At 43.6% G+C, this 25,718-nt stretch overlaps 2 protein-coding genes across 9 annotated transcripts; both read left to right on the top strand.

The window, feature by feature from the left end:
* The first annotated feature begins 767 nt into the window (after positions 1 to 767).
* WFDC8 (WAP four-disulfide core domain 8) lies at positions 768 to 24,680 on the top strand. 6 transcript variants are annotated; one of them, XM_032461248.1, is made up of 8 exons: positions 768 to 804; positions 3,108 to 3,199; positions 6,816 to 6,925; positions 10,808 to 10,948; positions 12,233 to 12,400; positions 14,412 to 14,552; positions 15,503 to 15,645; positions 24,568 to 24,680. In XM_032461248.1, the coding sequence occupies exons 2-7, from the start codon at positions 3,141 to 3,143 to the stop codon at positions 15,640 to 15,642; spliced, it is 759 nt and encodes a 252-aa protein (XP_032317139.1). In that variant the 5' UTR covers positions 768 to 804; positions 3,108 to 3,140; the 3' UTR covers positions 15,643 to 15,645; positions 24,568 to 24,680. The 6 variants fall into 6 exon arrangements, with proteins under 6 accessions (XP_032317139.1, XP_032317137.1, XP_032317138.1 ...); XM_032461246.1 differs by lacking the exons at positions 768 to 804; positions 24,568 to 24,680 and adding exons at positions 20,631 to 20,674; positions 21,272 to 21,347 and having other exon boundaries at positions 3,100 to 3,199; XM_032461247.1 differs by lacking the exons at positions 768 to 804; positions 24,568 to 24,680 and adding an exon at positions 24,295 to 24,316 and having other exon boundaries at positions 3,100 to 3,199.
* LOC102515329 (eppin-like) lies at positions 15,666 to 25,602 on the top strand. 3 transcript variants are annotated; one of them, XM_032461252.1, is made up of 5 exons: positions 15,666 to 19,697; positions 21,272 to 21,403; positions 24,568 to 24,736; positions 24,815 to 24,868; positions 25,278 to 25,602. In XM_032461252.1, exons 1-5 carry the CDS (start codon positions 19,568 to 19,570, stop codon positions 25,282 to 25,284), a joined length of 492 nt encoding a protein of 163 aa, XP_032317143.1. In that variant the 5' UTR covers positions 15,666 to 19,567; the 3' UTR covers positions 25,285 to 25,602. The 3 variants fall into 3 exon arrangements, with proteins under 3 accessions (XP_032317143.1, XP_032317144.1, XP_014423412.2); XM_032461253.1 differs by lacking the exon at positions 24,815 to 24,868 and having other exon boundaries at positions 24,568 to 24,740; XM_014567926.2 differs by lacking the exon at positions 24,815 to 24,868 and having other exon boundaries at positions 16,573 to 19,697.
* The last annotated feature ends 116 nt before the right edge of the window (positions 25,603 to 25,718 follow it).

Genomic DNA, 25,718 nt, shown 5'->3' with positions numbered 1-25,718 from the left:
ACTGTGGTTAACTTGCTGACCCCAAACTTCAAATTCCATCCTCAGAACAGAAATAGTACCTTTGTTTAGGGTGGAGCTGGGTTTACCAGAAGATTTACTCCCCCCCCCAAAGGACAGCTCCAATTTCAGCTTTGTGCTCTGTCTCTGAGAATGACTTTCTTGAAAGTTACTTATTACTCAGTGATTTTAGGCAGGTGGGGCAGGAGGGGACATGGTTGGGGTCCATTCTCTGTTGTTCTGATTGAGCCTCAGTCTTAGATGCAATGTCCCTGGGTCTCAGGAAAGGGGTCTTCCCACCCCTAGGACAAAGTTCTGAATCTGGCGAGTGTTTCTGCAACCCCCCAGCTTGCAATGAGAGTTCACTTGTGCCCTACGGCAACAGTGCTGCTCCTCGCTCCCAAGATTAAAGCTTTTGCTCAGTAAGAAAGGAAAGTTTCCAGGTGGAATTTATTGCCCCTTCCATGGTGGCTGCTGCCTTCTCTCCCCTCTCCAGTTCTGCCTCACAGAAGAGACTTTATCAGAACTCTAAAAACCTTTTCTATGAGGACCCAGTGGGATTCCTGGAGAAAAGGTCTACAAGAGGGTGTGGATTCTCCTGTTTTTGCCGCTCCAGGGACTTCGCTATCTTCAGCCAATGCACACTCAGCCTCCAGCCATTTGCCAACCCCACAGCTGAACCCTTCTTACTGGTCCCTGGCTGCCTGCCTCCCAGGCAATCAATGCTCACTACCTGTCTCTCCCTGCAGGTGCCTGTCTTTCCTTAGATTCTGGACTGGTTGATTGCCCTGTGATCTCAGCACTCTGGTGAGTTCAAGAAAAGTTGTCCAGCTTTTTTTCCATGTAAGTTTGGGAGGTTAATTCGGCTCTTTACGTTTCTGAGCAGAAACCAAAAGTCACTTTCCTTTTATTATTATTGTTTACAATTGTGGTAAAATACACTTATAAAGTGTATCTACGCATACACAAACATGAAGTTTACCATCCTAACTATTCTTAACTACACAGTTCAGTGGTTTTAAGTACCTTCATCTTGTACAACTCTCGCCATCACTCGTCTCCATAACTCTTTCATCTTGCAAAACAAACTCTCTACCGGTTAATCATTGACTTCCCATTTCCCCCTCCCTCTGCTCCTGGACACCACCATTCTACTTTCTGACTCTATGAATTTGACTACTCTAGATAGCTCATGTCAGTGGAATCTTAGAATATTTGTCTTTTTGTGACTGGCTTATTTCGCTTGGCATAAGGATTATCCATGTTACAGCAGGTGTCAGGGTTTCCTTCCTTTTAAAGGCTGAATAGTGTTCCAAATGAGATGACCGACAAGGGGTTAATATCAAAAATAAATAAACAGCTCATTCAACTCAAAATCAAACAAACAAACAGCACAAACAAAAATTGGGCAGAAAGCCCAAATAGACATTTTTTCCAAACAAAGAGACATGCAAATACTCAAGACAGACAAAAAGATGCTCAAGATTGTTATTTATGAGAGAAATGCAAATCAAAACAACAATGAGATTTCACCTCGCACCTGTCAGCATGACTATCATCCAAATGTCTACAAATAACAAATGTTGGCTAAGATGTGGAGAAAAGGGAACCCTTGTACGTTGCTGGTGGGAATTTAAATTGATGCAGCCACTATGGAAAACAGTATGGATGTTCCTCAAAAACTAAACCTAAAACTACCATATGATCCAGCAACTCCACTCCTGGGTATATGTCTGAAGAAAATAAAAATGCTAATTCAGAAAGATATGTGCATTCCAGTGGATACGTGCACTTCATAGAGTATTATTTACAATAGCCAAGGTGGAAGCAACCCAAGGGACCATCAGCAGATGAACGGGAAAGAATATGTGATACACACACACACACACACACACACACACACACAGTGGAATACTACTCAGCCATAAAAAAGAATGAAAATGTTTTCCATCTGCAACAACATGGATGGACCTGGAGGGTATTATGCTTAGCAAAATAAGTCAGACAGAGAAAGACAAATATTGTATGTTATCACTTACATGTGGGATCTGAAAAATAAACTAGTGAATATAAAGAAAAGACACTGACTCACAGGTATAGAGAACAAACTAGTGGTTATCAGTGGAGAGAGGGAGGGACAAGGGGCAGTATAGGTGTAGTGGATTAGGAGGTACAAATTAACATATATAAAATTAATAAACTACAAGGATAATATTGTACAGCAAGGGAATATAGCCAATATTTTATAACAACCACAAATGGAGTGGAATCTATAAACTTTTTGAATTACTATGTTGTACACCTGAAACTAACATAATGTTATAAAGTAGCAATATCTGAATTTAAAAAAAAAGTGCATGGGAAGATTGAAAGCAGAAAGATGGAAAAAAGTGTAGGCAATTGCAAACCAAAAAAAAAGGTATAGTTAGATTAATATCAAGCAACAGAGAATTCTAAGATGAATATTTTAGGGACAGAGAGGAAGTCACTATAAAAGATTCAGTTCACCAGGAATGTAGTTATATTTCTTCAAATCAATAGAATCAGGATTATTAAACAAACATTGACGGAATTACAGGCATGAATTGAGAAATCTATGGCTTATTGAGAGCCCTCAACATACCTTTCTCAATTATCGATAGGTTGAAGAGACAAACAATTAGAAAGATTAAAGATATTTAAGCCACACTCTGTGGAGATACGCAGTGCTCTGCACTCCACCGTTAGAGACTACCTTTCCTCAGTATCAGGATGTAGATCACTGAGTAAGAGTTGTTTAGAAGGCCATGTCTTTGGAAGAGGCATCTATTTACTCAGCCTGAGCTTAGGACAAGGTGTATTAAAGAGATCCTCAGAGCTCACTGCCTTCCTCAAGCTCTCCTGCCAAGGGGCTGAGCCTCAAGGGACGTTCCTGATTGAGTAGCCATGCAGGAGACACACCACGCCATTGAGATAAAGAAGATGTGAGCAAGAAGCTCTGAGCCATGAAAACAGGGTTGGTTGCTCCCAGTTGGAAAGCAATAGGGTAGTGGGATGTAATGGAGTCATCGTGGGGCCTTTACCTGTAGTTCCCAAAGGTTGTAATCTGGAAATTCATGCTGTTCCCCCAGCTCCTGGTCATCTGTAGCCCTTTCAATTGCAAAATGCTCTTCAGTTTACTGCAAAGAGCAACTTCTGCCACGTGGGGAAACTGGACAAAGAGGTGGGTTCAATGATGGGGTTCTGGGGAAACTCCTAACCAACCAGGCTCAGGAACCAATATGCCCACTAGGTTTGAAACTGTCCTCAGGGAAGTTGGGAAATAGGAAAAATCTCCCTGCCATTATTCTGGGTGACTGAGATTGCTATGGTTCCAGAAATTTAGGCTGATTAATCTCTTAAAATATCTTGCGTTCTCAATAAAAAATGTTAAAAAAAAAATCTTGCGTTCTTACTACTATGCATCTATTAGAATGATTAAAATAAAAACATTTACAATACCAAGTGCTAGCAAGTATGCAGAGCAAGTAGAACGCTCACCCACTACTAGTGGAAATGCAAAATGGTACAGCCACTTTGGAAACCATTTTGGCAGTTTCTTATGAACATATACTTCTCATGGCACCCAGCAATCCCAGTCACTAGCATTTCCTGAAGAGAAATGATAGCTTATGTTCATACAAAAGCCTGTATGCAGATGTCTGTAGGGGGTTTATTCATAATTGCCCCAAACTGGAAACAACCCAATTGTCCATTAACTAGTGAATGGATAAACAACCTGTAGATCTCATATAATGGACTCAGCAATAAGATGGTCCAAGCAACACACAACACAAATGAATAGCAAATGCATTATGCAAAGATGTTGTGAATATTAATACTTTTTAAATATTAAAAATACAAAAACCTGCTACATAACTTGACCGAATGAATCAATTGAGGTTAAAATATGATACTAATTTGATACCTATAGTCATTCATTTAAAAAATACATAAAAAGCACTTTAACAGTTGGAAATTGAAAAATACTTCTTCTCCTATTTCCATTCCTCCTACCCCACAGACTTTTAATCTGATGAAACATAATCTTACGCTCAAAAGCTTTTTTGTTCATGACCTTTTCCTATTGCTATGCAATAAGAACATGCGTATAAATTGAAACTTTACTTTTTCGCTTACTGGGACTGTAAGACTCTAGGAATAAAATATTTCCTTCTGGGTTGGCTTTTTCATTCCATTTGTTATTTAAATAACGTAATAATGATGAATGTATAAATAAATACAGTGAAACTACTGATAAATAAATAAAATTTTATCGATAAACAAAATTCCGTATGTAATGCATCTCTTAATGATACGTAAGTACAGGGGAACAAAAGGAGTTTTGTTACAGGTATGTCACTTGGTTCTTTGAACTTCTAGTAAGTTGACAAAAATCACATAATCCTGTATAATCAAAAATTATTTAAATGATTTAATGAAATATTAAGAAGGAGTTTAATTAAACCCTCTTCCAATTTTTATTAAGGTATAGAATTAGAAGTCTTATACTTGAAAATACTTTGTCTCCTGGTAGTTAGAATACTGATCACAAACCACAGGTGCTTTTCTTAATTTCTGGAAAGTTACCAAAAAGACTTCGCCAGCATTTACCAAATGATCAAGAATGTTATTGATTATACCCATTACTCTTTTATTTAGATACTTTATGTAATCTGATACATTCCATAAATGTTGGAAAGTTCAAATACTATTAACTTGATAGACCTTTGATAATATACATTTCATAAAATGTGTTATTCTTACTGCATTCTCTAAATATATATTTAAAAAATCTTTGATGCCTCAGATTTATCTCACTATATTTGTGGAAAAACGTTAACCAACTCAACTAATTGGCAAAGTCAGTCCTCAATCAGCCAAATCACATGACTTTCTCCTAGAAAAAGACTGAACTCATTTTTCAATTGAAATAAATGTTTTAATACACATCCCTGTGGCAGCCATCACGCTTCTGAATTTTAATTCTATTGCCCAAACAAATCCTCTTCCAATCAAAATGGATTTATTCTGTTTTACAGTTGCCAGGTACCTAAAAATACATGATGACCAATTCAATTTGAATGTCAGGTAAACAATTAATAATTTTTAGTGTAACTACTGTCCTTATAGTACATGGGATATACTTAGACTAAAAATCATGACTGTGCATCCTGTTATATTTGGCAATCCTATTCATCTGCGTCTCTCTCTTCATCCACCCCAGGAGCTCTGCTTCCTACTGAGTACAGGCTAATCTGATTAACTAATTTTCAAGAATGGTTAATAGGTGTCACTAGATTAAGTGGTAAAATTTCTAACCCAAAAGGTGACTTGATCATAAGAATTTAAGGTACCATAGGGCCTTTTGGCTAATCTTTTGGGGGAGTCTGACTAGCAGATTCAAAAGCTAAAAAAGTATTAGCACTAAACTGGAAGGGGGAAGTCACCCCCATGGAATTTCAGCTCACAGAACCTGCGTCCTGAAACCCAATTCTCAGAACAATGAGGCCCAAGAGACCACACATTATATGCCAGTCATCATGCTTTACACAATTGTTCAATTAATTCTCATGTCTACAGAGTAGGCATTATTTCCTTTAAGAAAAAATGGGGCTCAGTGAGGTTAAGTGACTGAGCCAAGACCACATAAGTGAAGGATCCAGGAAACGAAGTCAGGTCCAACTCCAAACACTCGACTTTTGACCATTCTGTACCACTTCATGAATAACCTTCACACCATCTCATTTAATGGTCACAGTGACAACAAAACTGCTAGGCAGACTGTATCATTCCCATTTTCTAGATGAGGAAACTGAGGGTCCAAGACACAGCTATAGCTGTAGGTGACCAAGCCAAGACCAAAGTCAAGATCACTGTGTTTGGAGCCATAATTCCTGTTACTGAACAGTCTAGGCACTGTTGTAAAATTTAGGGGGGATACAGGATTAGAATTCTGAAAAACAAAAGGAAGGGGATGGGTAAATTGCCACAAGTCTTTACTTTTAGGCAGCCACATAGTATGGCTTCAGGAGATTACCTCTTTCTCAGTGTCTGAAGTTCCCTCAAAAATACAGATGCACACTTTGGTGTCAAGACTCTCTCCCCACCCCCCTTCCTTTCTCCCTCCCTCTGTTTCTTCCTTCCTCTTTCTCTTGCTGTTTTTTAAAACGCATTTATTCCAAGAGAGATCATACAGTAAGATATTATCAGCTCTTCACATCCTAAAATTAAGAAAGATACATAAGGGCCAGGAAGGACATAGAGAAAATGGAGGTTATGTGGTTGTCTGGGAGTGTCATTAGCTCCCAGCCTTGGATAACACCAGGAGGAAGAGGGGTCCCTTTGTCCCCAGTTGACCTTGGGATCTTTTTTGCTCTCGGGGCACTAAAACCCAGTGGTATGTGGAAAATCTCATACCATCAGTGGAGCAAAGAAAAGTTCTCACCAGTGCCTGGGGTTGTCCCAGGAGAGACTGTGGGCAAACCAGCCCTGCAGCTGTTCCAGACAAATCCCTGTGATCATTCACGTGTGGCCTCTCACCGAGGACTAAGACAATGGGCAAGTGTCTGGGTGGATTATGCACAGCGCCATGGTAGCGAGGCTGCTTGGAGAGTCCTGGGACTCAAGGTCCTGCCCTAGTTGCCACATGACTCAGACAAACCCCCTTCCCCATTATGCGTCTTGGTTTTCTCATCTGTGAACTAAGGGAATTGTGGGTCAGCTCTAAGGTTCCTCTGCAAAAGCTCGTGTCTCTCTCTGGCTGTGTCTAATCCCTGCCTTCTCCCCATCCCACACAGGTGCCTTCCTTTCCACAGCCCCGCCTTCTCCTGGAGGAATTTGCCTCTCCTGCTGCTTCTCTCTCTTTCTTTGGAGCAGACATCTGCATCGCCAAGCCACAGAATCAAACGTGAGTTGAGAGGCCCTTCAGCTGCTCTTCTTTATGAGGTATTCTTGGGGACTCAGGGTTAGACTGAAGTCAGGAACTCCTGTCAGATGAGGCCACTCCTGTTGTGGCTTCAGGGAACCAGCCCTCCTCATCCACCCTGGGACCTTCAAGTCCTTCCCTCACCTGCTCCCCTCACAAATTATTTCCCTAAACTCTCCCTGATATGGGTCTTTTCCAAGGTTAATTTTTAAAAATTAATCCATCACTAGACAGGAGACTGAGGGCAGAGGACCAGTGAGGAGGCTGTTGCAGTAGTTTGGGGGAGAGATGGGAGGAGGTCAGGTGCTGACCTGAGGAGGTGGTAGCAAAGAGGGAGAAGAGATGAGGTTTGGAAAGAGATTTAGGGGATAGAATTGACCCAAGTCCATGACTAATAGGATGCTGGGGTGATGGAGAGGTGGGGTGGGGGTGAATCTCTGGGTTCTTATAACAGGTTAAGGGGCTGTTGATGCCAAATATCAAGATGGGAACAGAGAGAAGGTGCTGCTTTGTCAACGGGAGATGCTAGTTCCATGTTAAACGTGGGAACAGAGGTGTTTATGAGATACCCAAATGGTGTGGTTGGATATGTGTCTTTAGTTTGGAGGAGAGGATGGGTCTGGAGGGAGCTTTGGGAATCATGGCTGGGATTGTGGGAAGGGATATGATCACCCAGGAAGTATGAGCCAGAAGAATGACAGGAGAGGGCTGAGACCAGAACTCTGAGGAGTGTCCCCTGAGATGGCAGAAGAACCCCTGGGGTGTGTGTGTTCCAGGGAGGAGACTGTACATACAAGGTAAGTGGCTGAGAAGGACTGACAGTGAGGAAGGAGGATTCCAAGTGAGAGTTCAAGCTGACAGTGCGGAAAGGAGCTGCAGTGACTGAAACTCACACAAAGGTTTAAACTGCCCCGGAAGCAGGAGGGAGGCGGAACTGGCAGGAGTCAATGGTGAGAGGGGAACTTTGTCTTAATCATCCCAGGGTTTCTATGCCTCTGTAACCTCTTTGGAGGTATCCAAATTTGATTGGCTTAACTCTTTCTGTGCCCAAGCCTGGACAGTGGTCCCCAAGTTGTGGCTTACAGATGCCCAACTGCCCATTCCAGATCATCTGCGGGGCTTTTAAAACTTAGAGTCCCTAACTTTCTAGAGATTCTGATTCAATCCATGATCTATATTTTCTAAATGATGCACAGATGATTTCAAGGTACACCCCAGGTTAAGAACTATATACTCTTCTTCAGTTCAGGCCATCCTTGGGGAGTGCATTAAAAGTGGTTATGAAGGGTAGGAAGTATGGTTGGAAAATACCAGAAGTTTCAGTGGCTGGTCCTCAGGGAAGACATGGGGTTTCCTGAGTGAGTCATGGATTGGAAGTATCAGACCTGCCCCCAATTCACTATATTATCCTATTTGACCTCTTTTTTTTTTTTTAACCTATGCGATTGGGAAATTGACACTAATGATAAATATAGTTTTTCTAATTCTAAAGTTTTCAATTCCAAGATTCAGTAATATCCAAAAGGATCATACCTCTCTGGTCAGATTCCACCAGAGAGATGCTCAGTTTAGAGTCACAGAGCTGCATTAAGCATTGTATCAGCTGTCTGTTGCTGCGTTGTAACAAATCACCTGAAGGTCAGAGGTCTGGCATGGTGTGTCGAGGTTCTCTGCTCAGGTTCTCAGTAGGCTGAAATCAAGGCGCCCATCAAGGCTGCCATTCTCATATGGGACTCGGGCTTCTCTTCCCAGCTCATGGGTCATTAGCAGAATCATTCTTTGCAGCTCTAGCACTGAGGTTTCCTTACTGGCTGTCGGCTTCCTAGAGGCCACCCTCATTCCAGGGCCATTAGCCTTCTCCATCGCCAAAGCTCTGAAGAGCAGGTTGGATTCCTTTTATACTTTGAATCTCTCTGGTCTCAACAGATTGAGTCAGGCCTTCCAGATAATTTTTGCATTTTAAGACCAACTGATTTGGGGGACTTTAATTTCATTTACAAAATCCCTTTGCAGCGGTACCTAATGAGTGTTGTATTCCAACCAGAGAATGGAAATCTTGGGAGTACAACTTTAGAATTCTGCCTACTATAAGCGCTGAAATCAGGGAGCCATACCCAACCCTACAAAGGAAGGAAGCAAGCTCATATCTACCAAGCTCTTACCATGTGCTGGGCACTGTGAAAAGTGCCCCATGGGTATCATCCTACTTAATTGTTTTATTTTCCTTGCAGTGTTATTGAGGTATTGCCATATATGTATATGTCATGACTGTATAAGCATAATGATTTGACTTACATACATCAATGGTGTCAGCCTGCGGGTGGTGGGCCTGAAGCCTAGAGTTTTGTGGGTCTACCGTCGGCTCACTAGTGGGTGGAGCTGGGTTCCAGGGTCCTGGTCCAGGGAACAGGGCCCTTGGGGTTTTAGGGTTAGTGCTAATGCACCGGTGTGGGGGGCTGGGCCCTGGGCCCTCTGGTGAACAGGGCCAGGACTGGGTTGACTTGGGCTCAGGGGGCCTGCTGACGAGTGGGGCTGGCTAGTTGCTTGGCCTCAGGTGTCCCAGTGCTGGTGCCGACAGGCTGGTGGGCAGAGCTGTGTCCCAGTGCTAATTAACTAGAGGGAGGACTCCAAAATAGCGCTTGCTGGCACAGATGTCCTCATGGTAGGACAAGCTCCCCAAAATGGCTGCCACCAGGGTCTGTGTCCCCAGGTGAGCTCCAGTTGCCTCTGGCTCTCGAAGAGCGGGCGGTTCTGACCCAGGCTCCTTTCAAATGAATGCTGCCCTGGATCCCAGAGCATGTGAGATTTTGTGTGTGCCCTTTAACAGTGGAATCTCTATTTCTCACAGCCCTCTGGCTCTCCTGAAAGTAAGCCCCACTGGCCTTCAAAGCCAAACATTCTAAGGCTCGTCTTCCCGGTGTAGTCCTCCTCACTCCTTGGTGAGAATCTCTGTAACTGTACTCATCCTCCCATTTGTGGCTTGCCCACCTGGGGGTGTAAGTCTTGAGTATGTATCGCTGTCCCTCCTCCCCATCTCATTGTGGTTCCTTCTTTATATCTTTAGTTGTAGAAGATCTTTTCTGCTCATCTTCTGGCCTTTCTCATCCCCAGTTGCTCTGTAAAGAGTTGTAATTTGGGTGTGCCCGTGGGAGAAAGTGAGCTCGGTGTCTTCCTACTCTACCACCTTAAATCCTCCCATTTAATTTTTATAAATAGCCTGTAATGTAGAGGTTGAAAGTCTCATTTTACAGGTGGGAAACTTACACTCAGACAAAGGAAGACATCTTCCCCCAAATTATTTAGCTGTTGTGTTGGAGTCAGGCTCCCAAGCCAGAGCTGTCTTATTTATAGTGCTCCTTCCTCTCCACCATTTCATCCCCCTTAGAGATGACTGCAAAGTCATAGAGTGGAACTCAGGTTGGCCTTAAGCTCACGAGGAATCAGGAACCAAAATCAGGCCTTCTGACTCCTATATCCATGGTATTTCTACCACTTCTCACTAATAAATTTCCCCCGCCAACTATATTACAGAAGGCAGAGGACTTAGGCATTAAAATAATAAGTATCAAGAGGAGGGAAGAGCTCCTGAATTTAAGGCAACAGTCTTGGTCCCTGTATAACTCCCTGCCCTGGAATCCAAGATGCTTCTGCTTTGGTTTTACCTGGGCACACATTCCTGATTCAGATCTACCTAAATGGGCTAAGAGTGGTAAGAGGCAGACATAGTCCCTAAATGTGCAGAGTGAGAACTGAGAATTGAAGATAGGAGACAGGGAAGAGAGAATTTCACTATTCCCTTTATCTATTAGGGGAGAAGAGCTGAAAGCCTCAAAAGATGTGAATTTGGACATTTCTTTCTTACAGAGAAACCAGGAGTGTGTCCCCAAGAAAGGCTCACCTGTAGAGCTAAACTCCCAGACTCGTGCAAAACAGATTTCGACTGCAATGAATACATGAAGTGCTGCTCTTTTGCCTGTGAGAAGAAGTGCATGGACCCATACGCAGGTACTGGCATCCAGCCTGAGGGCAGAGGTGCCCTGTGAGGCACCCTACTTCCTGCTCTGCCCGGAAGTGGCTGAACAGTTCCCTTGGATGGTAGGACAAGGAGGCCAGGATACATGCTCTTCTCCTTCTCTGATGGACCCCCAGCCCTCAAGCACAGACAAGGAGTCTAGGCATGGTGTGCATCAACTGCATACTATTGGTCTTAGTCTTCTTTAGTCCAACATTCAGTCATTCACAAACAACTAATACTTGCTGCACATTCAGTTTGTCTCAAGAAACGATTGTTGGCCCTGCGGCAAATATAAACTTCAGGCAGCTCGGAGGCTGGGGCTGTTTTCTGATTCTTGGGTCTTCAGGGAGGTTTTCTGGCAACTCAAAGTATCTAATAATAGGAAACTGTGCACTTCGTATAGGTTCACTCATTTATTCGCTCATTCATTCATTCAGCAAATAACTATTATCAATGCCCTTTGGCCAAAGTCCACCGGGAACAGACTTGTAGTTGAACAGGGTGAGTTCAGTACTTGTTGCAGTGAGGGAGACTGTGCACAACGCAGTCTGAGGCAGCTCAGTAAGAAGCTGTTAGGGTTGAGGCTTTGATTGGGTGATTTGGGAGAGGGTCTAAGGAAGCAGGGGTTTGCTCTCGATTGGGTGCTGTCAGAAAGTGGGGGTAATTTCTGCGATTGAGTATCCTGGTGAATCTTAAAAGCTGTAATTTGTAGAGAAGCGTAAATCACTCATAGGTTTTTGGCATTTTGTGGGTTTCACAGGGATCTTTTTTTGATTTTACTATGTCACAGTCTCAAAGTGACGTGGTTTGCTGTGGATGTCCTGTGGGATTATGTCCAACAGGAGAACAACGTGCCTTAGCTATGAGCATCAGATCAATTTCCAGACATGAAGGGCTGCTTTTTTCTTTCTCAGTATCTCACTCCTTCTATGTGCCAGGCACTTTGTTAGGCACATTGGATATAGTTCCTGAACAAGTCTTGCCCTCTCATAGCTCAGAGCGGTGGAGAAGAAAGATCAGCTCCAAATCATTCTTACATGCTCTTCACTGTATCCCTTGCAAGGTAGAAATGATGCTTGGAGTTGTTATGCAATATAGCGTAATCAGAGTAAGGCTAGGACCAGAACTTTTACTGACCATGGCACTTTCTATGATGGTAACACTGTGGTTACCACAGTGGATGGTAACACTGTGAACTATACAAAAGCTGAGGGCCTGACCCTTTCCCTTATTGCTACCCTTTGTGTTCTTTCCTCTTTGCTTCTTGCCCTCAGAACCCTGCATGCTACCCTTAAGCCAAGGAAACTGTAAGAATTCTGCCGAGCGCTACTATTTTGACGTTGAACATCAAGTCTGCATGTCCTTTACATATGGAGGCTGCCTGGGGAATGCCAACAACTTCCGCTGGAAGGAAGACTGTGAGAGGGCTTGCTCATTAACTGGTAAGACTCACACCCTTGGCAATCTGAGGGCTTAGTCTGATTATAAATAGTATACCAGCCCAGTTGTAGACTCAGGCTTTGAGGTTAAACTGCCTTGGTTCAGATCTTAGCTCTGTCATTGACTGGCTGGGTAGTCTTAGATCAGTTGCCTGCCTTTTATGAGTTTCAGTTTTCTTGTCTATAAAATGGGGATAATAATAGTATTTACCTGATGGAGTTATTGTGCTAAAAAATGAAACAGGGAATGTCAACTGTCAGTAAACTTTGGCCAGTGGGACCTGAGAGCCAGATCCACCCTTTGGAAACAGGTATTTCCTCATCACGTCGACCTGCTGAATATTCTCTGAGGATTCACCCAAGAATGAAGACAGGTCAGCTCTGGAACCCCATGGAATAGGGCTTGAGCATGGAGAAGGTGAAGAGTAGAGTGGGGTGAAGGCCAAGGTGGTGGACTAATTCCTTAGTGCAAAGATGGTCATCACCAGTAATGTTGGGTGACAGTGTGCTATGGAGCTTAGGAGCTAAATGACCTGGATAAAAATCCTACTTTTCCCACTTACTGCAAATTTCTTCACCTCTTTGAGTTTCAGTTCCCTCCCCTGTAATACCGGAATAATAGCAAATACCTTATTGAGTTGTTGGTAGGATTATCTGTGATCAATGACACAAAGATTTTATATGGTGGTCAGTAGTGTGGGATTACTAGGTGATAACAACTGGGATGGTGACCATTGATCTTAAAACACAGCACTGTGTGATTTATAAGGCAGCATTAGAGCTTTGACCTCAGATTCGGTGAGGCAGGTTGAGAAGTGTACCATCACTGCCATTTTTACAGATGTAGAAACAGAGTCAGGGAGGTAAAGTTTGTTGCCCAAGGATTCATAGTGGGTCAGGAGTAGAGCTGGAATTTTAATTCCATGGGCCCAGAGAGTCTGAATGGCCAAGGAAACCCTGTGTTCTGACCTCATGTAATGAGGACTACAAGCTTCCCTTTGGTGCTGTGGACGAGACCTCAGCTTTCTCTCAGGAGCCAGCAGGGAGAAGAGGCCAGGGAAATGAGCTTGGGCTGGTTGGTGGAAAATTTAGGTTTAGGGCAAAAAGAAGGAGGAGGAGGAGGGAGGAGGAGAGAAGAAACACTTCCTGCCCTCATAGAATTTGCAGTTAGATGAGGACAGTAGGGGACATGCACAAAATCCTGAAGAACTGACATAAATACTATCTGTGTCCTAGTGACCCATGAAGTTGTATGTCCAGCCCAAATCTGACTCCCATATTGCAATTGCCTCCTCCATCTGGATCTCATAAACACCTCAAACTTAACTTGTCTAAAACAGAACCCCTTATCTTTGCTCTCCCACCTCAAACCTGTTCTATCCGTAGTTCTCTCTGTCTTGGTTGGGAAAAAACTTCTAAATCCCCCTTGATGCCTCTCTTCTTCAGTCAACATCTGTTGTTAGGAAATCACTGTAGATCTACCTGGAAAGTAGATCCAGAATCTGACCACTTCTCATCTTTACAGCTGCCACCCTAACCTGCAATGCCCCTTTCTTACTTGGGTTGCTGCCCCAGCCTCTTCTGGCTTCTAGCCTTCCCTTTTTACTGTCTGTTATGAACACAGAAGTCACAATGGTTATCTCAAAATGTGAGTCAGATCATGACACTCCTCATTCAAAGTAAAGGACATCCCCTAAAATGGCTTCCATCGATTTGTATGGATTTCACATAATTGCTCCTATCTTATAGAGAAGGAAACTGAAGTCACTCATTAAGTGGCAGGACAGGGACTTTCCTTTGGGGCTTCAAACACCCAATGGAACCCTCTTTCTCTTGCATCTCATGATGTGGGGAGGCATTTCATTCCTCCACAGCCGACTAGAGGTGAGCGTGGACAGGGTAGAATGAACCATGTCACAGAGAGAGATGCTTGTTTTGAAGAGAAGGGAAAGCTGTTTGAAGGGTGGTGGGATGGGCTGGGATTTGAAGGAGCTCACATCTTCTCTTGTTTTAGTTAAGGAGGGACAGTGCCCCCTCTTCCCTTTCACCACTCGTAAGGAGTGTTCAGCTTCGTGTAAGAGTGACATCGATTGCCCTGAAAATGAAAAATGTTGTGAATCCACGTGTGGCTTTGTTTGTGCCAAGGCCTGGAAAGGTGAGGACTGGGGATATACCTCCCAAAGTCTACTGGGCATAGGCCAGGAATGAATGCCATGCTGTCCGCGGAGTGGAGGTTGCCCCTTAGGTTAACCTTAGAGGTCTCTTGGGAACCCTTCCCCGGTTAGTGTCCAACCAGTGCTCTCCAGTGGCCTTCCTGATCTTGGGAGACTGTTGTGCTATTCTTCCAAACCAGTCAGGCATGGTAATCCTCCTCATTTTTCTCAATGAAAACTTATTTATTCCCAGTCTCATTCTTCAGTGGTCTACGAGGCGACAATATCCACTTAATCTTACAAAAAAAAATTCATAACCATTAGGTATAAGCCTAGTAAGTTCTTAAGTCTGCACAGAACTTCGTGTAAGGTGTGCTGGGGAGAAGATGGGTAGCAAGATGAGGTAGAAGTGACCTCCCCAGCCTCTAAGGCTGGTAGTCATTCCCCCATGTTGTGCTGAGACACTCTGGTCTTGTTCCAGGGGTTGTCCGTGTTTTGAGGAACAGCATGGTATGGTGGAAGGAGTTAAAGGTTTTTCAACTGACTTCAACTTGCCTACTGGTTTTCTGTGTGACCTTAGACCACTCACTTCGCCTTCTATGGTCCTAAGTTTCTGCGGTTTATAAAACAAGGAAGTTCAGGGTGCTCTCTAATACTCCTGCCTCTGGTACTCTGGGATTAGATAACCCAACTCTATTCATTTTGTAGGGGCAGTCAGAAATCCTATCAGATTTTATAAGTCAGAGATAACAAGACTTTTTGATGCTCCTCAAATAATTATTAAAATTAGTTATCAAATAGGCAGTTGGTACTCGCCTGCTCTACTCTATGGGGAAGGGTAAGAGGCTTCATCAGAAGAAATCCTTGTTTAAGGTTCCTAAGATTCCCCAAATTTGTCTCAAACTATGGTCGAGTATTTCAAGGTCAAGTGTCTTTGTTTTACCCCATCAAGTCAAAGCAGGTTTCTGCATGATGACGCCATCATTGTGTGTCAGGATTGATAAGCCCCAGTGCCTGCAGGATCATGACTGCCCATTGACAATGAAGTGCTGTTCACTCTGTGGAATGAAGTGCCTGGAACCCCTGAAATAAATAGTAAGTTTAAAATGTTATCATCAAAGTAATTAATTATGAATAGTATAATAAAAGGTTATCAATTTTGTCTTGCATCCAACTACTTTGCCAAATTGTCTTATTAAGTATAACAATATTTAATGGGGCTACTTTGATTTTATATATAATCATATCGTCTGAAAATAATGATAAACTTGACTCTTTTCCAGCTTCATGATTTACTTTTTTTGGGTGATTTTTTGATATTATGTAGTACTTCTGAAATAATGTTGAAAATAAAGGCAATGGCATGTATCCCTGTCCAGTTCTTTATTTTAAAGTCAGTGTTTCCTGCTGTATAAAATGACATTTGTTGTTGGGTTTTAAGTAGTTTTTATCACCCTTCAGTTGTTTCCTCTTTATCCATTTATAGCTGCTGTTGAAAATTTCTGCTGAATTTTATCAAATATCTTTTAAGTATCTAGTCATGTAATGATTTTTTTCTAATTTGTTGCTATAGTAACATATAAATTTTCATATGTTGAACCATCTTCATTATTCCTGGAATGACCTTAATCATGTTGAAGGTGTAGTTGAATTAATATGCTGTTGATTCTTTTTAGCAAGTAGTTTATTTAGAATTTTCACATCTATAGTTAAAAGAAAAATAGGTCTATGATTTTTGTTTGTCTTGCTTTTTATCATATGTCCTCAAAAAACTAGCATGGAAAACTATTTGGGAATCCTGCCTACTTTTTTCCTATATCTGTAGTATTTTAAATACTATATCAGTTCTCTGTTCTTTGAAGGCTAGACAAAATTCAACTTCAAAAGCATATTTTGGTTCCTTCTATAATTATAGATATATAATTCTAATCATATATATAATATATATGGTTAGATAGAATTTTTATTGAAGTATAGTTGATTTATAATGTTGTGTCAGTTTCAGGTGTACAGCAAAGTAATTCTGTTATACACATATAATCATAATAGTATACTTTTACTAATTTTTTTGTACTTCGTCTTATAGATTGTATAGGCTCTCTACCTCCTCTTCTGCAAATTTTGATCTTTTATATTTTGCTAAAATTAGTCAGTTTTCCCCCTATTTATAAATGTATTACTTTACAGTAGTATAAATTATTCTCTCTGTAATTATTTTCATATTTTTAGCTAATGTTTTCATTCATGCATTCATGTTTCCACCCCCTCCACTTATCCACCGACTATTCAATGCATTTACTCACCTCTTCATCCACTCACCTTGCCCTCCATTGACATACCTTACAACTTATGTCTTTGCCCCATCCTTTCACCCGTATATCCATCCACTTATCCTTCTCACTCATCTTCCTTCTGCCTGTCCAGCTGCCTATTTTATATCCAGCCTTTCTTCCATCTACCCTTTATCCACCTACTTACCTTTCACACACACTGTCTTCTCTCACACCCATCAACATACTTCTCCCTCATTTCTACACCCATCTTTCCTCCATACACCTACCAATCACTCATATATTTTCCATTCAAACAGCTTCCATCAATATACCCATTCATCACATCACTAAACTACCCACCCTTATGTCCAATCCAATTTACTTCTTCACCCAGCCATTCATCCACCCATCCAAGTCCATGCATTCATACACCCAAAGATTCATGCTACCCTCACCCATTCTTCTTCCTACTCATCCAACCATCTTCCCATTCATCATAAGCTATCTATCCATCCATATATCTATTTACTAACTTCTCCACCTACCTTTCTCATCCAACAGAATGTACTGAGTGCTTATTCTGGGCCTATTTATATTCTAAGCCCTAGGTTCTAGACACAGACCTGTTCAATGGAGCTCAGAGTTTATTTGGGGAAACAAACATGAAATTCAGTAATTAAGTTAGAGGCACGGGGAACAACATAGAAAGCCAGTGGCAGGAAGTCAGCATGTGACAAGTCTTGGTCTGATGAACAAGCAGGAACTTCCAGGTGGAAGGCCATCTGCCTTGGTGTTTTTTGGAGTCTCTGATTCTGAGCACAGGTGGGTCCTAGAACAGAAGTGTGGCTGAGGCAGAGGCAGAGCACTATGACCATCAGTGGGAGGAGATACTGTATGGTCCTTGGACCTGCCATATACCCTCCAGGACTTGTGAGTAATAAACCTTGTTCTTCAAAGTTCTGTTAAAAAACAAATTCAACTAAGTACATTTGAAGATTGAATTGACTTTATTAGGTAATTTATGAATTGGGCAGCATCCCATCTAACAACTAGAAGGGTGCTTTGAGGGGTTGCACAAAATGGAAGGTTTTATAGGAAGAAGAGTGGGGCAAGGAAACTACAAGCAAAAGAAAAGAAAGGATTACTTTTAGGCCAGGGCATCTTTTTTTGGAGGGAAGAGAACCAAGGTCTTATCATGCAGACTACTTCTTGGGGTATTGGTGGTGGTGGGTAGAGAATGGAGAGGGCCCGCATGAGAGGCTACCGCATTGGTGCCAACCAGAGAATTCCAGACTGAGTGATTAATATTGCATTTCTGATGTAGGTCAAAACTGCAGTTAGGTTAGGTATTAAATCTGGGCTTGGTATCATGGGCTTTAGCATAAGTGATGCCATTGGGGCCTGTGGTTTTTCTCATTAACAGTCCCCTAATGGTTTTGCAGAGATGAGTCCTTCAGTCATCATAAGAACCCCCAGGGCTGGTCCAGGCACAACATTGGCCCCTGTGGTGGTGCAAGGCTGTCTGTGGGGCTCTTTATGCATAAATAGAAGCTATGTGAATGCCTCGGGCATTCCTAGCCAAGAACGTTATGATCAACAGGCTGATACCCACCCAACACATTCCCACAGGGGCTCTGTCTGTGATCCTAAATTTTGGGACCATAGAGTCAGTCATTGATGATAGGGTTGGTTTTTGTCTGGCTTCTCCATCAGGTAGGAGAAGTTGGAGAACAAAGCTTGGCCTAAAAATGCAACATCTAGCTAGGGAAGGGAATGGGGACTCTACAGATGACATTTACTCTTTGAAGAATCTCTCTCTTCAGCAGACCAGGACTGATTGATTGACTGGCTGGTGTCGTGGATTCTGTGGCCGGAGGAAAGCTGCCAAGTCCTCCAGCACCCTCTCTGTCTCTCTTCCGTAGCCCTTCCACTAGCCCGGTTAGAAATAGCAGTTCTGCTGTGTTATTGACCTTTATTGAGTTGTAGTCTCTCAGGCAGGTCTCCTCACTTCACAGTTTCTCCTCAGACAACAGGGAGTTTGCTCTCGATGTTGAATGCTCCCTATAAGCTCTGATATCCTCTCCAGCTCTCAGAACAACACAACCTTCACAAACACTATCTGCAAACTCTGCTATCAGCCTGCTTCCTCCTCCCTGCCCCACTCTGTGGCAACATCTTTACCCTTTGGTCTTAGTCAAAGGATATGAGTGACCTAAAAAGAAAAGAGAGGATGGGAGGAAAGTGTCAGAGAAAGTGAGAAAGAGAGAGACATAGTGACCATAAGAGACTCACAGAAGCAAAGAGATACCAAGAGAACAACAGACACACATTGATCAGAGACAAAAACAAACAAACAAACAAAAACGGGTGTGTCATTTAGTGAGCAGGTAAAAGGGAAAATGAATGGAGAATGAGGACATTCTACAATTCTCAAAGTTATCAAGATGAAGACTCCTGATGGTGGCATTCATTCCTAAGGTAGCCTGGAAAGTGAAATAAGCTTTGCCTACTTCCCCTGGTTGACCAGAAGGCCTACCCCAGTCGAGGGGGCTATGGATCAAGAGCCATCCAATAAGAGACCCTTGCCTAGGACTGTGGGCTGTAGATGCCAGCTAGTCACATTGATAATCTCAGGAACTTGGCGTTCCCATGAGGAAAGGGGGTGGCTGGCTTGACTCCAGCTCTCGTATCCAAGATACTGACTACTGAAGGACTAGGGTGGACAAAGACAGCCAGACATTTTCATGCTCTGGAACCACCGGAGAGGTCAGATTTCCTTCAGAATGGAGTCTTCTGGACTTTTGAGCATCCTGGTGCTATCCATCCTTCTAGTGAATGTCCAGGGATATGGTCTCACTGACTGGCTCTTTCCCAGTAAGTATTGGGGCTTCAGCCCTTACCCTGAAGAGAAGGAATATTGCTGGGAGGAAGAAACAAGCACCTGACTCGAGTTGCTTTTCACCACCTTAGCCCCAGCCCCAGGTTGGGAGAGGAGGGAGATATTTGGGATATTTCTTCCCTTTCTCTCTCTGTGGAAACTTCCTTCTGTGAATGCAAGAATCTGAACCTGGGGCATTCCTACTTTCAGCTCCTTTGAAATGGAGGGTCTTTCTTGGTGGAGGCAGGGAGAGCCACAGGATTTAGCATTTATGGGAGAGGCTATAGGAATCTGGGAATTATAAGGGACCTTCCCCTCATCCTGCAACAAAAATAGCCCCCTTTCTTGGGACATCATTTCTATCAACCCCTGATTCTTTCAAATATAGTCCTAGAAAATATCCCTGCCTCCTCAGGGGTTCCTTGACTCTGAGCTAAAGGGTAGTATCAAAAAGATCCTTTGAACCTAAGCCAGTGATACTCCATCACTAGTAGAATAATGGTAATTGCTACCTTTTACTGAACATTCAGAAAATAGGATTTAAGAGATGGACCTGGAGTCAGACTTGGTGGGTCCAAATTCTGGTTCCACCACTTAGTAGGCAAGTTTCTTAAATTTCATGTGCTTCAGGGTGGTGGGTATAGCTCAATGGTAGAGTGCAAGCATGCAGGAGGTCCTGGGGATTGAACCCAGGACCCCCATTAGAAAAAAATTCCATGTGCTTTCCTCATCTTCAAAACAAGGATATTAATAGAGCTTTCCTCATTGAGCTGGTATGGGGGTTAAATGAGATAACCCATGTAAATTGCTTAGAAGAGTGCTTGGTTTATGGCCAACACCTAACAAATGTCATTTAAGATTACCGTGCATCAGTGACTATGATTATAGCTTTACACGTTTGTCTTATTTCTTCCTCACCACTCTGTAAGGCTAAAACGATATCACAAATGATGGAAATCAAGGTTCAGAGAAGGTAAGTGGTAAATGAAGAGTTAGTTAGAATTTTAAAACCCAACTGTCTGACACCAGCGTGAGTAATATTAATCGCTGTACAACAGCGGCCCCAGAGGAATCCCCAAAGGCTGACTCCTCACCTAGTGTAAAAGGACCAGATCAGTTTAGACCAGTGGATTTTAACTGGTGGTTTTGCTTTCCAGGGGACGTTTAGAATGTCTGGAGACCTTTTTGGTTGTTACAACTGAGGAGGGATGCTACTGGCATCTAGTGGGTAGAGGCCAGGGACGCTGCTGAGCATCCTACAGTGCACAGGACAGCCCTCCCCCCATCAAATAACTACTGGTCCAAATGCCATTAATGCCAAGGTTGAGAAAGCCTGCCTTGGGGGTATGGGGCTGGGGGGGTGGAACTAAGAATGGGGTAAGGAGATAGTGGGTGAGGGGTGATCGGGAGGGAGGGTAGTGTCGGCAGTGCTGGGAAATCCATGAAAGTCCCTGAGGAAAAGGACACCTGGGGGTGAGCCAACTTCCCTGACTCCCTAGGACTGTGTTGGGTCTGGTGAAGAGTGGGCACTGTGACCTCCAAGACTCACGGTTCTAAGTCCTTTCCTTAGGAAGATGCCCCAGAGTCCAAGAGAACTGTGCATTCAGAGAAAGGGATGAATGTACGAGGGACAGACAGTGCCCGAACCACCAGAAGTGTTGTGTCTTCAGCTGTGGGAAAAAATGTGTAAACCTCCAGAAAGGTAATATTCAGAGCCTCAGAATAACCAGTCCCTCTACCTCTGCCCTCACCTTCCGCCCACCGGGGGTGGTGTGGGACCGCGGGGTTGCTGGTGTGGTCCCTGGTTCACTAAGGGCTGGTCTCTGAGCAAGATTGCTGGACTTGGGAGACCTGAAATTTAGATTCATCACTGCTCCTAATATGATGAATGGCATTAGGTACTATCTCCATCCTTTTGGGGCCTTGGTTTCCTCAATCGAAAGATAAATGTGGGGGTGGGACTGAACCAGTGAGCCTCACAGCTTCTTTTCACTTTTATGATTTTCCTTCCTTCCTTCCTTCCTTCCTTCCTTCCTTCCTTCCTTCCTTCCTTCCTTCCTTCCTTCCTTCCTTCCTTTCTTCCTTTCCTTCCTTCCTTCCTTCCTTCCTTCCTTTTCTCTCTTTCTTGTAATGATTTTCTGAGTCCCCAGATGGCCATTTTTGGCGTGCCATATACCAACAGTGCTGCTGCCTGTGATACGAGGTTTGTATTTCCCATCTTTTTGCTCCAGAGTGACTGCCTCTGTGCCTATAACAAACCCAAATGAGCACCTGGGAAGCTCCCCTGACCAAGCCAGACCAGAGGGTTTATCTTTTGCTGCTGCAATCTTAACTCCATGCCCATCTCCCTGGGCTCCAAAAAGACTATCAAAAATTCTTTATTCATTCATTTAATGAGTATCTGTTGAGTGTCTCTGAGACTTATCATAGGATTTGGCCAGTGTGGTCAGGGAGACTGAGGAAGACTTCCCTACGAAAGAAAACCTGGAGTTGAGTTCAGAAGGATGGGTAGCCAATTTAGGGGAAAAGTGGGTGGAAGGGCTTTCAAGTTTCAGGGAATAGCATGTACAAAGTCTCAATGGTGGGGTGCAGGGACAACAGAGAGCAAGGTGCAAGGAAAAAAGACCCTTGGTTGGTAGGATGTGATGGGCTAGGGTCTCACTTTGATCTTAAGGTCAGTGGAAATCTATTGAAGTGGGTGGTGACATGATCTGGCTTTTACTATGCTTACAGAGTAGGAATGGAGTGGCTTAAAGGACTTCACGATGTAAGAAAATGGTAGCTTGGACTAGATAGGTAGCTGAGGGGGTGGACCAGAGTAGAGTATGTTTGAAAGGTATTTAGGAGGTGAGGTAAAAAAGACTTGATAATGGAGCAGAGCGGACCAGCAGGAGGGTAGTAAGTTGCTCATTTGCCTGCAGTTGAAGAATTCTGAATCCAGACTTCCTGAGTTCAAATCTTAGCTCCAGATTTTCCCAGCCTGTTTATCTTGAGCAAATTAACAACTTTCCCTTCCTGTGCCTCAGTTTCCCCAGATAACCAAAGGACCAATGGTAAAGGTTATTTGAAAGGTCAAATACGTTGATGTACACGAAGTGCTTAGAGCAATGCCTGGCACATAATAGCCGCGTGGTACATATGAGCTTAAATTATTCATCGTTCATAACTGGGAGCTGCTACATAGCAGGAGCCATGCTTTTCCTTTGTCTCTTTAAGCATAAAGCCCATTTTAGGTGCTCAGTGAATGACTTATTCAGCTCAGGTCAAGATGGCATTTTGTTTTACCCTCCACGTTTGTTAAATCATATACTGTGCCAGACTGCCTGCTAGGAAGGGGGTTTCAAGATGAAATAAGTCATGATCCCTGCTCACGAAAAGCTCAGAACCTCACAGAAGAGACCAAAGATGTGAACAAATGACAAACATGCACACAAGATTCAGAAGCATGGTAGAAAAATGCAGGATCAATTTAGGCACCCGTGAGGGTGTGGTATATAGAATGGAGCCTGAGACACCACAGAGGAGTTGATGTCTGAGAAAGGTTTAAAAAGGAAGATAGAAGTTTGATGAACAATGGAAGGGTGGCAGAGGGAACATGGCAGGAAAGTTGTGGAAGTGTGGGATGGCGTGGTGTGTTGAAGGTTGTGGGAGCATGGAGCTCAAGAGGGTACTGTGGTAAGAGAGGAGACCAGAGGCCTGAGCAGGAGCCAGGTAATGGTGGATCATGGAAGACTTGGTCACAAAGTCAAGAAATGCCATGATCAGCTTTGTTTCAGATCCACAAGATCTTTCTCTCTGGTGAGTGGCATGAAGGATTGATTGGAAGGGCCAAGGTTGGAGGCAGGAAGAGTAATTTGAGGCTCTCTCAACAGCCCAGGCATGAGACACTGAGAATTAAATGAAAGAAAGTGGCAAATAGGTGAGGTCTGAGAAGCTAAAAAACCAACAGGACTTAGCTGTTTAGCTGCGGGGATTTACCCTCATGGAACTCATTGTTTAGTTCAGACCTGTTTTGGTTTGCTAGGCCTGCTGTGACAAATACCACGAATTGGGTGGCTTAAGCAACTGAGATGTATTGTCTTATAGTTCCGCAGGCTAGAAGTCCAAGATCAAGTGTTGGCAAGGTTGGATCTGTCTGAGGTGGTGAGGGAGCATCTCTTCCATGCCTCTCCCCCAACTTCTGGTGGTTTGCTGGCCATCTTTGGCATTCCTTGCCTTGCAAATCTCTTCTCTTCATCTTCACGTGGTGTTCTCCCTATGTGTGTGCATGTGTATCTGTCTCCATATTTCCTCCATTTAGTAAAGGACACCAGTCATACTGGATTAGCGTCTCACCCTACTCCAGAGTGGCCTCAACTAGTTATATCTGCCACAGTTCTGTTTCCAAATACGATCATGTTCTGAGGCCCTGAGGGTTAGGACTTCAACATATGAATTGTGGTTGGAGGAGACCCAATTCAACCCATCACAGAATGGAAGCTAACTGTAGGTGGTAAAAAGGGGCTTGATCTGAAAAACTGCCCCCTGACTTCCCTGCATGGACTTGCCCTTTACTGTGATCCCATATTCAACTTTCTTGGCATGGTTTTGGAGGGCAGAGTAAGTGGCGGAGACAGTGAGTCCAGGGACCAGAGGGAAGGAGGAGACATTCTTTATGGATGAAGACACCCAAAGAGTTCCACTCTGGGGTCTCCTTGCAAATCTGCAAATACATCAACGGAACTGGGGTCCCCAGGTGTGAAAAGGTGAGAGGAGCCTGCTCAGTTCTTCTATGGTAGTTGCCAGGGGGACAATAATGGCTGCTTTTTTTTTTTTTTCTTTTTGGTGTGGGCTCTCCAAATTCTTAACTCTGGGGTCTCCCTGCAGACATATGCAGCATGCCCACAGAACCTGGTCCCTGCATGGCTTTTCTCCATCGTTGGTGGTATAACAAGACCAGTAATACGTGCTCCATCTTCATCTACGGTGGCTGCAAAGGAAACAATAACAACTTCCAATCCCAAGCCATATGCGAGAACTTCTGTCCCCCAAAAAAGTGAGTCCCAGGGGGCCCAGCCTCCCATCTTCGCTGGGCCCATGCTGAGAGTTCTGGGTGTTGGTTGGTCCATTCCAGGATGGTTACGTCCTTGACAGACCAGGTGCAGACAGAACCAACTCTTACCAGGAGGTAAGAATTCACCTTGCAGAGGGTCGGATGGTGGCTTTCTGGGAACTGAGATTGGGCAGGGACATGGTCATGAATCAAACCTGGCAAGTATAAGGGGCAGAGGGAGGATGCAAACATGGCGAAATCTCAGAGACCAACTTCAGAGAGGCCCCAGGGCACCCAGCCTAGTGCTGGACATGTCAACCCATCACCCCTTCTAGGCCATTAATTTCCTCTCACAGCTCTTTTCCAGCAATCCACTCCCATCCACCTCCTATTTTTTTCCTTAAAGGAGATTTAGCACTCCCCAGAGCAAACTCACTTCCTTTTAATCTCCTATGAAAAGATGTACAAACATAACTTCAAGGCTAGTTCCGGAGATAAGCTGAGCCTGAGATGCACAGCTGGTCCTGTCCTTCATTCTCAACAGGCTCTAATTCCTCAATGCATGAGGACATACCGAAACAACCACCAGGATTTGGCTCGTGATTCAAGGCTCTGTCCATGTTCCTGACAGATGCTCCAGGCTGGCTTCCACTCGTCCACTCCCAGCATTCCAAGGCCTCAGCTCCTCACAAAACTGAACCCCAGGATCTGTCTCCACTTCCTCCATCTCAGCCTCTTTTTCGACATAACATCCCTCTGTTTTGATCCCATCTCTATGCTTCTTTCCTTTCTGTCCAAATTCTAGAACCCCTTGCTTATACCTGGGTGGAGTTCCCCTTTTTTCCCCCTAATAAAGCACTTTGTTTAGTCCTGTGCCTCTGAGGCTGAATGATTCACACCTTTTGGCGGCTTACACTTTTCAGAGAGTAGAGGATCATTGGAGCTCCTGGTGACACCAGTAAAGAGAGTGAAGACAATCAGAACC

Source organism: Camelus ferus, chromosome 19 (genome assembly GCF_009834535.1).
Source record: "Camelus ferus isolate YT-003-E chromosome 19, BCGSAC_Cfer_1.0, whole genome shotgun sequence".
Classification (NCBI taxonomy): domain Eukaryota; kingdom Metazoa; phylum Chordata; class Mammalia; order Artiodactyla; family Camelidae; genus Camelus; species Camelus ferus.
Note: the sequence above shows the minus strand (reverse complement) of the source record. Positions and strands in the feature narration are given on the sequence as shown.